The sequence below is a fragment of the Oncorhynchus gorbuscha genome, linkage group LG03 (assembly GCF_021184085.1).
Source record: "Oncorhynchus gorbuscha isolate QuinsamMale2020 ecotype Even-year linkage group LG03, OgorEven_v1.0, whole genome shotgun sequence".
NCBI lineage: Eukaryota > Metazoa > Chordata > Actinopteri > Salmoniformes > Salmonidae > Oncorhynchus > Oncorhynchus gorbuscha.
Genome location: NC_060175.1, coordinates 4,138,370 through 4,153,509, shown reverse-complemented (window position 1 = coordinate 4,153,509; position 15,140 = coordinate 4,138,370). Strand labels below are relative to the sequence as shown.

General features: G+C 48.6%; 1 protein-coding gene across 2 annotated transcripts in view; it reads right to left on the bottom strand.

The window, feature by feature from the left end:
* Nucleotides 1-15,140, bottom strand: part of pxk (PX domain containing serine/threonine kinase) — a 72,274-nt gene that overhangs the window by 35,165 nt on the left and 21,969 nt on the right. For both annotated transcript variants that reach the window (XM_046338523.1, XM_046338530.1), the window contains one exon: nucleotides 5,938-6,042. In XM_046338523.1, coding sequence (XP_046194479.1) covers nucleotides 5,938-6,042 — 105 coding nt within the window. The remainder of the gene's footprint in view (nucleotides 1-5,937; nucleotides 6,043-15,140) is intronic.

The following is a 15,140-nucleotide window of genomic DNA, read 5'->3' as shown; positions in this document are numbered from 1 at the left end:
GGAGTATCAGTACTGAGTACCATGGCTGTAGACAGGGAGTATCAGAACTGAGTAACAATAACATGGCTGTAGACAGGGAGTATCAGTACTGAGTAACAATAACATGGCTGTAGACAGGGAGTATCAGTACTGAGTAACAATAACATGGCTGTAGACAGGGAGTATCAGTACTGAGTAACATGGCTGTATACAGGGAGTATCAGTACTGAGTAACAGTAACATGGCTGTAGACAGGGAGTATCAGTACTGAGTAACATGGCTGTATACAGGGAGTATCAGTACTGAGTAACAATAACATGGCTGTATACAGGGAGTATCAGTACTGAGTAACAATAACATGGCTGTAGACAGGGAGTATCAGTACTGAGTAACATGGCTGTATACAGGGAGTATCAGTACTGAGTAACAGTAACATGGCTGTAGACAGGGAGTATCAGTACTGAGTACCATGGCTGTAGACAGGGAGTATCAGAACTGAGTAACAATAACATGGCTGTAGACAGGGAGTATCAGTACTGAGTACCATGGCTGTAGACAGGGAGTATCAGAACTGAGTAACAATAACATGGCTGTAGACAGGGAGTATCAGTACTGAGTACCATGGCTGTATACAGGGAGTATTAGAACTGAGTAACAATAACATGGCTGTATACAGGGAGTATCAGAACTGAGTAACATGGCTGTATACAGGGAGTATCAGTACTGAGTAACAATAACATGGCTGTATACAGGGAGTATCAGTACTGAGTAACAATAACATGGCTGTATACAGGGAGTATCAGTACTGAGTAACAATAACATGGCTGTAGACAGGGAGTATCAGTACTGAGTAACATGGCTGTATACAGGGAGTATCAGTACTGAGTAACAGTAACATGGCTGTAGACAGGGAGTATCAGTACTGAGTACCATGGCTGTAGACAGGGAGTATCAGAACTGAGTAACAATAACATGGCTGTAGACAGGGAGTATCAGTACTGAGTACCATGGCTGTAGACAGGGAGTATCAGAACTGAGTAACAATAACATGGCTGTAGACAGGGAGTATCAGTACTGAGTACCATGGCTGTATACAGGGAGTATCAGAACTGAGTAACAATAACATGGCTGTATACAGGGAGTATCAGAACTGAGTAACATGGCTGTATACAGGGAGTATCAGTACTGAGTAACAATAACATGGCTGTAGACAGGGAGTATCAGTACTGAGTAACAATAACATGGCTGTATACAGGGAGTATCAGTACTGAGTAACAATAACATGGCTGTAGACAGGGAGTATCAGTACTGAGTAACAATAACATGGCTGTAGACAGGGAGGAGTATCAGTACTGAGTAACAATAACATGGCTGAGTACCATGGCTGGGAGTCAGTCAGTACTGAGTAACAATAACATGGCTGTAGACAGGGAGTATCAGAACTGAGTACCATGGCTGTAGACAGGGAGTATCAGAACTGAGTACCATGGCTGTAGACAGGGAGTATCAGTACTGAGTACCATGGCTGTAGACAGGGAGTATCAGAACTGAGTACCATGGCTGTAGACATGGCTGGGAGTATCAGAACTGAGTAACAACAACATGGCTGTAGACAGGGAGTATCAGAACTGAGTACCATGGCTGTAGACAGGGAGTATCAGTACTGAGTACCATGGCTGTAGACAGGGAGTATCAGTACTGAGTACCATGGCTGTAGACAGGGAGTATCAGAACTGAGTACCATGGCTGTAGACAGGGAGTATCAGAACTGAGTACCATGGCTGTAGACAGGGAGTATCAGAACTGAGTACCATGGCTGTAGACAGGGAGTATCAGTACTGAGTACCATGGCTGTAGACAGGGAGTATCAGAACTGAGTACCATGGCTGTAGACAGGGAGTATCAGAACTGAGTAACATGGCTGTATACAGGGAGTATCAGAACTGAGTACCATGGCTGTAGACAGGGAGTATCAGAACTGAGTAACATGGCTGTATACAGGGAGTATCAGAACTGAGTACCATGGCTGTAGACAGGGAGTATCAGAACTGAGTAACATGGCTGTATACAGGGAGTATCAGAACTGAGTAACAACAACATGGCTGTATACAGGGAGTATCAGTACTGAGTAACAATAACATGGCTGTAGACAGGGAGTATCAGTACTGAGTAACAATAACATGGCTGTAGACAGGGAGTATCAGTACTGAGTAACATGGCTGTAGACAGGGAGTATCAGAACTGAGTAACATGGCTGTATAAGGGAGAACCAGTACTGAGTAACAATAACATGGCTGTGTACAGGGAGTATCAGTAACAATAACATGGCTGTATACAGGGAGTACCAGTACTGAGTAACAATAACATGGCTGTATACAGGGAGTATCAGTACTGAATAACAATACCATGGCTGTGTACAAGGATACACAGAGTACCAGTCAGTACTCTCAGGGTTAGAATCAGAGCAGGTAGTCAGTCCTGTTAGAATAAGAGCAGGTGGTCAGTCCTGTTAGAATCAGAGCAGGTGGTCAGTCCTGTTAGAATCAGAGCAGGTGGTCAGTCCTGTTGGGGTTAGAATCAGAGCAACCGGTCGGGGCGATCTGGATGGTGCAGCGGTACCGGGGCGATCTGGATGGTGCAGCGGTACCAGAATGATCTGGATGGTGCAGCGGTACCAGAATGATCTGGATGGTGCAGCGGTACCAGAATGATCTGGATGGTGCAGCGGTACCAGAACGATCTGGATGGTGCAGCGGTACCAGAACGATCTGGATGGTGCAGCGGTACCAGAACGATCTGGATGGTGCAGCGGTACCAGGACGATCTGGATGGTGCAGCAGTACCGGGACGTAATGCAACCGGTCGTGGCGATCTGGAGGGTACAGCGGTTGTATTTGGGCTTCATGCTGAATTTCTTCAGCCGACCTTAGAAAGTCGAGACGCTGTTGCGCCATCTTGACAAGAGTCGTGGTCTTTTTGGTCTATGTCAAGTCCTCAGTCCCCTAGGAACATAACACTGCCTACTCTCTACTGCAGTCCAGCTGATGTGGATCACATCCGCTTTGGAAAACGAAAGCACCTGGTCATCTGGATCAGCGGCAGTCTTCCTCGACAGCTCGAAGGGAGCACAGAATGTGTTAAACTCGTCTGGCAGGGTACGGATATCTCCGTTCGTCCAGGGTTTTTGGTTGGGAGTTCGTCCGGATTGTTATTGTGGGTACAACATCAGCATAGCCAACTTACACACACACACACACACACACACACACACACACACACACACACACACACACACACACACACACACACACACACACACACACACACACACACACACACACACACATGCCACCAGGGGTCTTTTCACAATCCACAAATCCAGAACAAAGAAAACGTACAGTATTATATAAAGCAATTATTGCTCAAATAAACAGTACACCTGGTTTAAAAAAAAACTAATAAAGCAACACCTCTCCCCTATTTGTATGTATTGATATGTCGGCTGTGTGTGCCTTTAAATTATTTATTTTTTAAGTTGATGTAGTTCTGTCCCTGAGCTGTTCTTGTCTATAAACGTTTTATATCATGTTTCATGTGGACCCCAGGAAGCTGCTGCTTTCACAACAGCCAATGGGGATCCTAATAAAATAACCAAAAATCAACACATTTCCTAATGAAGCCAGTGACCAACGATGTATATCTTCAACATTGATGGGTCCTGGTAGATTAATCTTTGAAACATAGTTAAATTAATATTCTAAAAAACCCAGTCCTGCAGCACTAAGTCTGCCTCCTCAAATTGCATTGTGAAAGCCTAACACTAATATCGTATTAGCTAGTAATAATATAATAATAATATAATAATATGTCATGTTGGCAATAGAACAAGCTTTTAAAATGACGCCCACCTGACCCAGATTGATATTTATAAACGTACTGTTTTTGGATTGCGTAAACAACAACAGTAACATTTGTCATTTGTGATTGGTGCATTCACCTTATGACATCCAGTGGGACAGTCACTTAACAATAGTGCATCTAAAACTTAGGGGGGGTGGGGTGAGAGGGATTACTTAAAGGGTTCGTGTTCCAAACAAAACGACTACAAGTGTGCTTGCTCTAGTTCCTCAACGGCACATCTAGGAAAGCTCAAAATAGCTTCTTGTGTTTCTAAATGTATCCAGAGTATTTTCAGATTTCATTACCACCATGGCCTTTTTCTCCCTGATCTCACCTCATTTGCTCACATCGTATATATAGACTTGTTTATACTGTATTAATGACTGTATATTTGTTTATTCCATGTATAACTCTGTGTTGTTGTATGTGTCGAACTGCTTTGCTTCATCTTGGCCAGGTCACAGTTGTAAATGAAAACTTGTTCTCAACTAGCCTACCTGGTGAAATAAATAAAGGTGTTCTCAACTAGCCTACCTGGTGAAATAAATAAAGGTGTTCTCAACTAGCCTACCTGGTGAAATAAATAAAGGTGTTCTCAACTAGCCTACCTGGTGAAATAAATAACGGTGTTCTCAACTAGCCTACCTGGTGAAATAAATAACGGTGTTCTCAACTAGCCTACCTGGTGAAATAAATAACGGTGTTCTCAACTAGCCTACCTGGTGAAATAAATAACGGTGTTCTCAACTAGCCTACCTGGTGAAATAAATAACGGTGTTCTCAACTAGCCTACCTGGTGAAATAAATAACGGTGTTCTCAACTAGCCTACATGGTGAAATAAATAACGGTGTTCTCAACTAGCCTACCTGGTGAAATAAATAACGGTGTTCTCAACTAGCCTACCTGGTTAAATAAATAACGGTGTTCTCAACTAGCCTACCTGGTGAAATAAATAACGGTGTTCTCAACTAGCCTACCTGGTGAAATAAATAACGGTGTTCTCAACTAGCCTACCTGGTGAAATAAATAACGGTGTTCTCCACTAGCCTACCTGGTGAAATAAATAACGGTGTTCTCAACTAGCCTACCTGGTGAAATAAATAACGGTGTTCTCAACTAGCCTACCTGGTGAAATAAATAACGGTGTTCTCAACTAGCCTACCTGGTGAAATAAATAACGGTGTTCTCAACTAGCCTACCTGGTGAAATAAATAAAGGTGTTCTCAACTAGCCTACCTGGTGAAATAAATAAAGGTGTTCTCAACTAGCCTACCTGGTGAAATAAATAAAGGTGTTCTCAACTAGCCTACCTGGTGAAATAAATAAAGGTGTTCTCAACTAGCCTACCTGGTTAAATAAAGGTGTTCTCAACTAGCCTACCTGGTGAAATAAATAAAGGTGAAATAAAAATTTAAAATAAATAAATCAACAAATGCGTTGAAAAAGTGCGGCACGTGTCAAATGCAGTGCAGCACATGTAAAATGCAGTGCAGCACGTGTAAAATGCAGTGCAGCACGTGTAAAATGCAGTGCAGTACGTGTAAAATGCAGTGTAATGTTGAGATTCAGTCGTGTGTGTCAGGTGAGCTGTTGTGTCCTCCCCTTCAGTCTAATCATGTTCCCATAATCTCCAAATGGTTCCCGTTCAATTGCTACCATGGTTATGATTTTCATCTTTCTTCTGTAAGAATCAGATCCATATAGGCCATTTCCCAGGAGTGTGAAGGGTTCAGGTCAACCCTGAGAGCTGCACCGTGGTCAGGTCAACCCTGAGAGCTGCACCGTGGTCAGGTCAACCCTGAGAACTGCACCGTGGTCAGGTCAACCCTGAGAGCTGCACCGTGGTCAAGTCAACCCTGAGAGCTGCACCGTGGTCAGGTCAACCCTGAGAACTGCACCGTGGTCAGGTCAACCCTGAGAGCTGCACCGTGGTTTTGTTCAGTAAGCACGAAACAGGGAGGTAATTATTTGAATTTGTCCAATTAGAAACGCTCGTTTTGTTTTTGTTGTTATGGTGTGTCCTAATGAACACAACCCAGCCTTGATGATATGTTTACCTTACATATGAGATCCCTCAGAGTGCCTTTTTCATGAAACATCCTGATGACCAGAGCAGACAACTCACTGGTGTTGGCAAATGTCACCGGGTAGATGTACGGATTCTGGAGAAGAAAAACAACAGAACTCAGACAACAGAACTCAGACAACAGAAATAACTCAGCCATTCTGTCTGCCTCAAGACAACAGAAATAACTCAGCCAGTCTGTCTGCCTCAAGACAACAGAAATAACTCAGCCAACAGAAATAACTCAGCCATTCCGTCTGCCTCAAGACAACAGAAATAACTCAGCCAGTCCGTCTGCCTCAAGACAACAGAAATAACTCAGCCATTCCGTCTGCCTCAAGACAACAGAAATAACTCAGCCATTCCGTCTGCCTCAAGACAACAGAAATAACTCAGCCATTCAGTCTGCCTCAAGACAACAGAAATAACTCAGCCAACATAAATAACTCAGCCATTCAGTCTGCCTCAAGACAACAGAAATAACTCAGCCATTCCGTCTGCCTCAAGACAACAGAAATAACTCAGCCATTCCGTCTGCCTCAAGACAACAGAAATAACTCAGCCAACATAAATAACTCAGCCATTCAGTCTGCCTCAAGACAACAGAAATAACTCAGCCATTCCGTCTGCCTCAAGACAACAGAAATAACTCAGCCATTCCGTCTGCCTCAAGACAACAGAAATAACTCAGCCAACATAAATAACTCAGCCATTCCGTCTGTCTCAAGACAACAGAAATAACTCAGCCATTCCGTCTGCCTCAAGACAACAGAAATAACTCAGCCATTCCGTCTGCCTCAAGACAACAGAAATAACTCAGCCATTCCGTCTGCCTCAAGACAACAGAAATAACTCAGCCATTCCGTCTACCTCAAGACAACAGAAATAACTCAGCCAGTCTGTCTGCCTCAAGACAACAGAAATAACTCAGCCAGTCTGTCTGCCTCAAGACAACAGAAATAACTCAGCCATTCTGTCTGCCTCAAGACAACAGAAATAACTCAGCCATTCTGTCTGCCTCAAGACAACAGAAATAACTCAGCCAACATAAATAACTCAGCCATTCTGTCTGCCTCAAGACAACAGAAATAACTCAGCCATTCTGTCTGCCTCAAGACAACAGAAATAACTCAGCCAACATAAATAACTCAGCCATTCTGTCTGCCTCAAGACAACAGAAATAACTCAGCCATTCCGTCTGCCTCAAGACAACAGAAATAACTCAGCCATTCCGCCTGCCTCAAGACAACAGAAATAACTCAGCCATTTAGTCTGCCTCAAGACAACAGAAATAACTCAGCCATTCTGTCTGCCTCAAGACAACAGAAATAACTCAGCCAACATAAATAACTCAGCCATTCTGTCTGCCTCAAGACAACAGAAATAACTCAGCCATTCTGTCTGCCTCAAGACAACAGAAATAACTCAGCCATTCTGTCTGCCTCAAGACAACAGAAATAACTCAGCCAACATAAATAACTCAGCCATTCTGTCTGCCTCAAGACAACAGAAATAACTCAGCCATTCCGTCTGCCTCAAGACAACAGAAATAACTCAGCCATTCCGTCTGCCTCAAGACAACATAAATAACTCAGCCATTCCGCCTGCCTCAAGACAACAGAAATAACTCAGCCATTCAGTCTGCCTCAAGACAACAGAAATAACTCAGCCATTCTGTCTGCCTCAAGACAACAGAAATAACACAGCCATTCTGTCTGCCTCAAGACAACAGAAATAACACAGCCATTCTGTCTGCCTCAAGACAACATAAATAACTCAGCCATTCCGTCTGCCTTGCGATTCTAGAAACATGTTGGATGCATTTGCAGTTTGTTTTGGTTGTGTTTCAGATAATTTTATGTGACGGTAATAAAATGTAGTGCGTAATTTTGAAATTTTTGTAAATAACAATATCATTTAATTTCTAAAAGATGTCTACGTTAAAGTGGACACTACCATGATTATGAATCATTCTGAATGAGTCGTGGATAATGACGAGTGAGAAAGTTAAGTGGGTCAAAGATCACGCTAACCTCCCATTTTTTTTTTTTAACCAGGCAAGTCAGTTAAGAACATATTCTTATTTTCAATGACGGCCTGGGAACAGTGGGTTAACTGCCTGTTCAGGGGCAGAACGACAGATTTGTACCTTGTCAGCTCGGGGGTTTGAACTTGCAACCTTCCGGTTACTAGTCCAACGCTCTAACCACTAGGCTACGCTGCCGCCTCTACACTCTAACCACTAGGCTACGCTGCCGCCTCTACACTCTAACCACTAGGCTACGCTGCCGCCTCTACACTCTAACCACTAGGCTACGCTGCCTCCCCTCCACTCTAACCACTAGGCTACGCTGCCGCCTCTACACACTAACCACTAGGCTACCCTGCCTCCTCTACACTCTAACCACTAGGCTACCCTGCCTCCCCTCCACTCTAACCACTAGGCTACCCTGCTGCCATGTTATTGGTAATGATGAAACTGCAAATGCATCCAACATGTTTCTAGAATCACAAGCTTGATGTTGTCATTTGCGTGCTACGAATATGGGACCAAATACTACACTTTTGATTACTTTATTTATAAGAATCTTTAGGGATGACAATAATTTGACACCTATTTTTAACGACAAAATAATATTTCTTGTTGAACAAAATCTCCTTCTCTGAGTAATTCAATTAGTATAAAACAATACAATTCCCCCATTTTCTGGGCGCATACAATATAGCTCAGTGTTTGAATTATTAATTTTACACAGTAATTTTGCTCATCGTAGTTCCCGAGTGGCGCTGCGGTCTAAGGCACTGTGCATATCAGCGCAAGAGGCGTCACTACAGTCCCTGGTTCGAATCCAGGCTGTATCACATCTGGCCGTGATTGGGAGTCCCATAGTGCGGAAGCACAATTGGCCCAGCGTCGTCCGTGTTTGGCCGGGGTCGGACCGTCATTGGCCCGGCGTCGTCCGTGTTTGGCCGGGGTCGGACCGTCATTGGCCCGGCGTCGTCCGGTTTGGCCGGGGTCGGACCGTCATTGGCCCGGCGTCGTCCGGGTTTGGCCGGGGTCGGACCGTCATTGGCCCGGCGTCGTCCGGGTTTGGCCGGGGTCGGACCGTCATTGGCCCAGCGTCGTCCGGGTTTGGCCGGGGTCGGACCGTCATTGGCCCGGCGTCGTCCGGGTTTGGCCGGGGTCGGACCGTCATTGGCCCAGCGTCGTCCGGGTTTGGCCGGGGTCGGACCGTCATTGGCCCAGCGTCGTCCGGGTTTGGCCGGGGTCGGACCGTCATTGGCCCAGCGTCGTCCGGGTTTGGCCGGGTCGGACCGTCATTGGCCCGGGCGTCCGGGTTTGGCCGGGTCGGACCGTCATTGGCCCAGCGTCGTCCGGGTTTGGCCGGGTCGGACCGGGTTGGCCCAGCGTCGTCCGGGTTTGGCCGGGTCGGACCGTCATTGGCCCAGCGTCGTCCGGGTTTGGCCGGGGGTCGGACCGTCATTGGCCCAGCGTCGTCCGGGTTTGGCCGGGGGTCGGACCGTCATTGGCCCAGCGTCGTCCGGGTTTGGCCGGGTCGGTCGGATTGGCCCGGCGTCGTCGGGTTTGGCCGGGTCGGACCGTCATTGGCCGCGTCGTCCGGGTTTGGCCGGGGGTCGGACCGTCATTGGCCCAGCGTCGTCCGGGTTTGGCCGGGGTCGGACCGTCATTGGCCCAGCGTCGTCCGGGTTTGGCCGGGGTCGGACCGTCATTGGCCCAGCGTCGTCCGGGTTTGGCCGGGGTCGGACCGTCATTGGCCCAGCGTCGTCCGGGTTTGGCCGGGTCGGACAGTCATTGGCCCAGCGTCGTCCGGGTTTGGCCGGGTCGGACCGTCATTGGCCCAGCGTCGTCCGGGTTTGGCCGGGGTCGGACCGTCATTGGCCCAGCGTCGTCCGGGTTTGGCCGGGGTCGGACCGTCATTGGCCCAGCGTCGTCCGGGTTTGGCCGGGGTCGGACCGTCATTGGCCCAGCGTCGTCCGGGTTTGGCCGGGGTCGGACCGTCATTGGCCCAGCGTCGTCCGGGTTTGGCCGGGGTCGGACCGTCATTGGCCCAGCGTCGTCCGGGTTTGGCCGGGGTCGGACCGTCATTGGCCCAGCGTCGTCCGGGTTTGGCCGGGGTCGGACCGTCATTGGCCCAGCGTCGTCCGGGTTTGGCCGGGGTCGGACCGTCATTGGCCCAGCGTCGTCCGGGTTTGGCCGGGGTCGGACCGTCATTGTAAATAAGAATTTGTTCTTGCCTGACTTGCCCAGTTAGAATTAAATTTAACATGTAATTAAAATGTTAATCGAGGGTGTCAATAATTTGGGACTCCACTGTAATTGCAGTACTTTTGACCAACAAGGTGCCATTGGGAACGAAGGCAGAAACTTGCACATTGAAGTATTAAACCCAAGTCACAACTCTGTTAGCGTATTTATTACCATTGACTCCTGTTAACTAGGAGAGCGTGAACGGAGGCGAGAAGAGATGTTCAGCTGACTGAACCCATGCTTCGCTTGGATAATGTAACTGTTCTGTTGTGCTACAGACAGAGACAACGTCCCACATGCCAACCTATTTTCAACATAGTGCACGACATAGGGCTCTGGTCAAAAGTAGGGCACTATATAGGGAATAGGGTAGCATTCAGGACGCAAACAGAGAGAGACGGAACACATTTTGTATCTGCACTGCGTTCAGCTCAGGCAGTCACGTGTTTTTCCCAACCCTCTGTCTCTTACGTTTACCCAAAGGGCTCCCTATTCCCTATACAGTGCACTACTTTTCACCAGGGCCCATTGGTAATAAGCTGCTATTTGGGATACACGCTTAGGCTACAACCGATTGCTCCGGGAACTACAGAGAGAGAGAGCTTGAGAAAGGGTAAAGGTGGGGAAAAAGTCAGGAGTATGAGGGGGTCAAGTTTTAACATGTAATGTGTAGATCAGAGTATGAACGAGAAAGTACAGCCTTACTCAGAGGGGGGTCGTTCTACTGGGGGAGCTCAGGTAATGTCAATCAGAGGGGGGATCAGCCCTGGGGGAGCTCAGAGAATGTCAGCCTTACTCAGAATGTCAGCTGGGGGAGCTCAGATAATGTCAGCCCTACTCAGATAATGTCAGCCCTACTCAGATAATGTCAGCCCTACTCAGATAATGTCAGCCCTACTCAGGTAATGTCAGCCCTGGGGGAGCTCAGGTAATGTCAGCCCTACTCAGGTAATGTCAGCCCTACTCAGGTAATGTCAGCCCTACTCAGGTAATGTCAGCCCTACTCAGGTAATGTCAGCCCTACTCAGGTAATGTCAGCCCTACTCAGATAATGTCAGCCCTACTCAGATAATGTCAGCCCTACTCAGATAATGTCAGCCCTACTCAGAAGGGGGGTCACGTTCTACTCAGGGGGAGCTCAGGTAATGTCAGCCCTACTCAGAGAATGTCAGCCCTACTCAGATAATGTCAGCCCTACTCAGATAATGTCAGCCCTACTCAGATAATGTCAGCCCTACTCAGATAATGTCAGCCCTACTCAGATAATGTCAGCCCTACTCAGATAATGTCAGCCCTACTCAGAGAGGGGGGTCAGTTCTACTCAGGGGAGCTCAGGGAATGTCAGCCTTACTCAGAGGGGGTCAGCCCACTCAGGGGAGCTCAGGAATGTCAGCCCTACTCAGAGAATGTCAGTTCTACTCAGAGGGGAGCTCAGGTAATGTCAGCCCTTCTCAGAGAATGTCAGTTCTACTCAGGGGAGCTCAGGAATGTCAGCCCTTCTCAGAGAATGTCAGTTCTACTGAGGGAGCTCAGGAATGTCAGCCCTACTCAGAGAATGTCAGTTCTACTCAGGGGAGCCCAGGTAATGTCAGCCCTACTCAGAGGGGGTCAGCCCTACTCAGGGGAGCTCAGGTAATGTCAGCCCTACTCAGGTAATGTCAGCCCTACTCAGGAATGTCAGCCCTACTCAGGTAATGTCAGCCCTACTCAGGTAATGTCAGCCCTACTCAGAGAGTCAGCCCTACTCAGGAATGTCAGCGTTCTACTCAGGGGAGCTCAGGTAATGTCAGCCTTACTCAGAGGGGGGGCACGTTCTACTCAGGGGAGCTCAGGTAATGTCAGCCCTTCTCAGAGAATGTCAGTTCTACTCAGGGGAGCTCAGGTAATGTCAGCCCTTCTCAGAGGGGTCAGTTCTACTGGGGGAGCTCAGGAATGTCAGCCCTTCTCAGAGGGGGGTACGTTCTACTGGGGGAGCTCAGGTAATGTCATTTACTCAGAGGGGGTAAACATAACTGGGGAGCTCAGGTAAAGCAGGTAAAGCAGACCTTTGGCTTGCTGAAGAGCTGTGTTATTGTAGTCTGTACAGATCCAATAGACAGGGCTTGGGCCTTGTTTAGGGCTCCTCCAAGATTCAGTGATCTTGTTGGCAGAACAGCTGTTCCTGATAGTGGTGACTGGGGTCTTCTCTAGGAAGGTCCTCTACCTTGTTAGCAGAACAGCTGTTCCTGATAGTGGTGACTGGGGTCTTCTCTAGGAAGGTCCTCTACCTTGTTGGCAGAACAGCTGTTCCTGATAGTGGTGACCGGAGTCTTCTCTAGGAAGGTCTGTTTTAGGCAGAACAGCTGTTCCTGATAGTGGTGACCGCAGTCTTTGAGAAGGTCCTCTACCTTGTTAGCAGAACAGCTGTTCCTAAATAGTGGTGATTTGATTTGATTTGAAGGTTTGTTAGACTTATGTTGATTCCTGGATGCTGTCTCCTTCGCAACTTGAATTAAACCAGATCGATTTTTGATTGACGCTGTTCTCCTTTTTGTTTCACCTGGAAACTCCCTTCATTAATCTGATCAATATCATCTGATCATAGTTTGGATAATTTTGTGATACCAGCCCAAACCAACAGATAAAAGGCCTATATATTACATTACATTAAAACATGCTTTTAAAATTTTATTTGACCTTTATTTAACTAGGCAAGTCAGTTAAGAACAAATTCTTATTTTCAATGACTGCCTGTTCAGTGGCAGAACAACAGATTTGTACCTTGTCAGCCTGGGGGTTTGAACTTGGTCCTTCTGTAGCTCAATTGGTAGAGCATGGCGCTTGTAACGACAGGGTAGTGGGTTCAATTCCCGGGACCACCCATACGTAGAATGTATGCACACATGACTGTAAGTCGCTTTGGATAAAAGTGTCTGCTAAATGGCATATATTATATATTATATTATTATTATTATATTATAACTTGCAACCTTCCGGTTACTAGTCCAACGCTCTAACCACTAGGCTACCTTGCCGCCCGTTTAGTAAATAGTGATAGACTAAGTGTTGTTTTAGCTCTAAGGTAGTGTCAATAGACAATATATGAATAGAAATACAAATGGGCACAACAGTCGGCTTCGACTAGGGCTGGCAAGCGTCGGCTTCGACTAGGGCTGGCAAGCGTCGGCTTCGACTAGGGCTGGCAAGCGTCGGCTTCGACTAGGGCTGGCAAGCGTCGGCTTCGACTAGGGCTGGCAAGCGTCGGCTTCGACTAGGGCTGGCAAGCGTCGGCTTCGACTAGGGCTGGCAAGCGTCGGCTTCGACTAGGGCTGGCAAGCGTCGGCTTCGACTAGGGCTGGCAAGCGTCGGCTTCGACTAGGGCTGGCAAGCGTCGGCTTCGACTAGGGCTGGCAAGCGTCGGCTTCGACTAGGGCTGGCAAGCGTCGGCTTCGACTAGGGCTGGCAAGCGTCGGCTTCGACTAGGGCTGGCAAGCGTCGGCTTCGACTAGGGCTGGCAAGCGTCGGCATCGACTAGGGCTGGCAAGCGTCGGCTTCGACTAGGGCTGGCAAGCGTCGGCATCGACTAGGGCTGGCAAGCGTCGGCTTCGACTAGGGCTGGCAAGCGTCGGCTTCGACTAGGGCTGGCAAGCGTCGGCTTCGACTAGGGCTGGCAAGCGTCGGCTTCGACTAGGGCTGGCAAGCGTCGGCATCGACTAGGGCTGGCAAGCGTCGGCATCGACTAGGGCTGGCAAGCGTCGGCATCGACTAGGGCTGGCAAGCGTCGGCATCGACTAGGGCTGGCAAGCGTCGGCATCGACTAGGGCTGGCAAGCGTCGGCATCGTTACGACTGAGGGTAGAGGTACTAAGGCAGCCCTATGGGCCCCTATGAGAGGTACTAAGGCAGCCCTATGGGCCCCTATGAGAGGTACTAAGGCAGTCCTATGGGCCCTTATGAGAGGTGCTAAGGCAGCCCTATGGGCCCCTATGAGAGGTGCTAAGGCAGCCCTATGGGCCCCTATGAGAGGTACTAAGGCAGCCCTATAGGCCCCTATGAGAGGTACTAAGGCAGCCCTATGGGCCCCTATGAGAGGTACTAAGGCAGCGCTATGGGCCCCTATGAGAGGTACTAAGGCAGCCCTATGGGACCCTATGAGAGGTACTAAGGCAGCGCTATGGGCCCCTATGAGAGGTACTAAGGCAGCCCTATAGGCCCCTATGAGAGGTACTAAGGCAGCCCTATGGGACCCTATGAGAGGTACTAAGGCAGCCCTATGGGACCCTATGAGAGGTACTAAGGCAGCCCTATGGGACCCTATGAGAGGTACTAAGGCAGCCCTATGGGACCCTATGAGAGGTACTAAGGCAGCCCTATGGGACCCTATGAGAGGTACTAAGGCAGCCCTATGGGCCCTGGTCAAAAGTAGAACACTATAAAATCGGGAATAGGGTGCCGTTTGTAACGCAGCGGCAGTATAGTGGTAAGCAGACTACGATGGTCACATTCCTGTGGGGCCCATAGGGCTGCCTTAGTACCTCTCATAGGGGCCCATAGGGCTGCCTTAGTACCTCTCATAGGGGCCCATAGGGCTGCAGCATATTAAATCTGGGCAACAGTATTGTATTTAAATAAGGAACACATCAGATCAGCTGATTCCCGGCAGTCGGGGGGGCAGGGGTTGATTCCCGGCAGTCAGGGGGCAGGTAGGCAGTCAGGGGGCAGGTAGGCAGTCAGGGGGCAGGTAGTTGATTCCCGGCAGTCAGGGGGCAGGTAGGCAGTCAGGGGGCAGGTAGTTGATTCCCGGCAGTCAGGGGGCAGGTAGGCAGTCAGGGGGCAGGTAGTTGATTCCCGGCAGTCAGGGGCCGGTAGGCAGTCAGGGGGCCGGTAGGCAGTCAGGGGGCCGGTAGTTGATTCCCGGCAGTCAGGGGGCCGGTAGGCAGTCAGGGG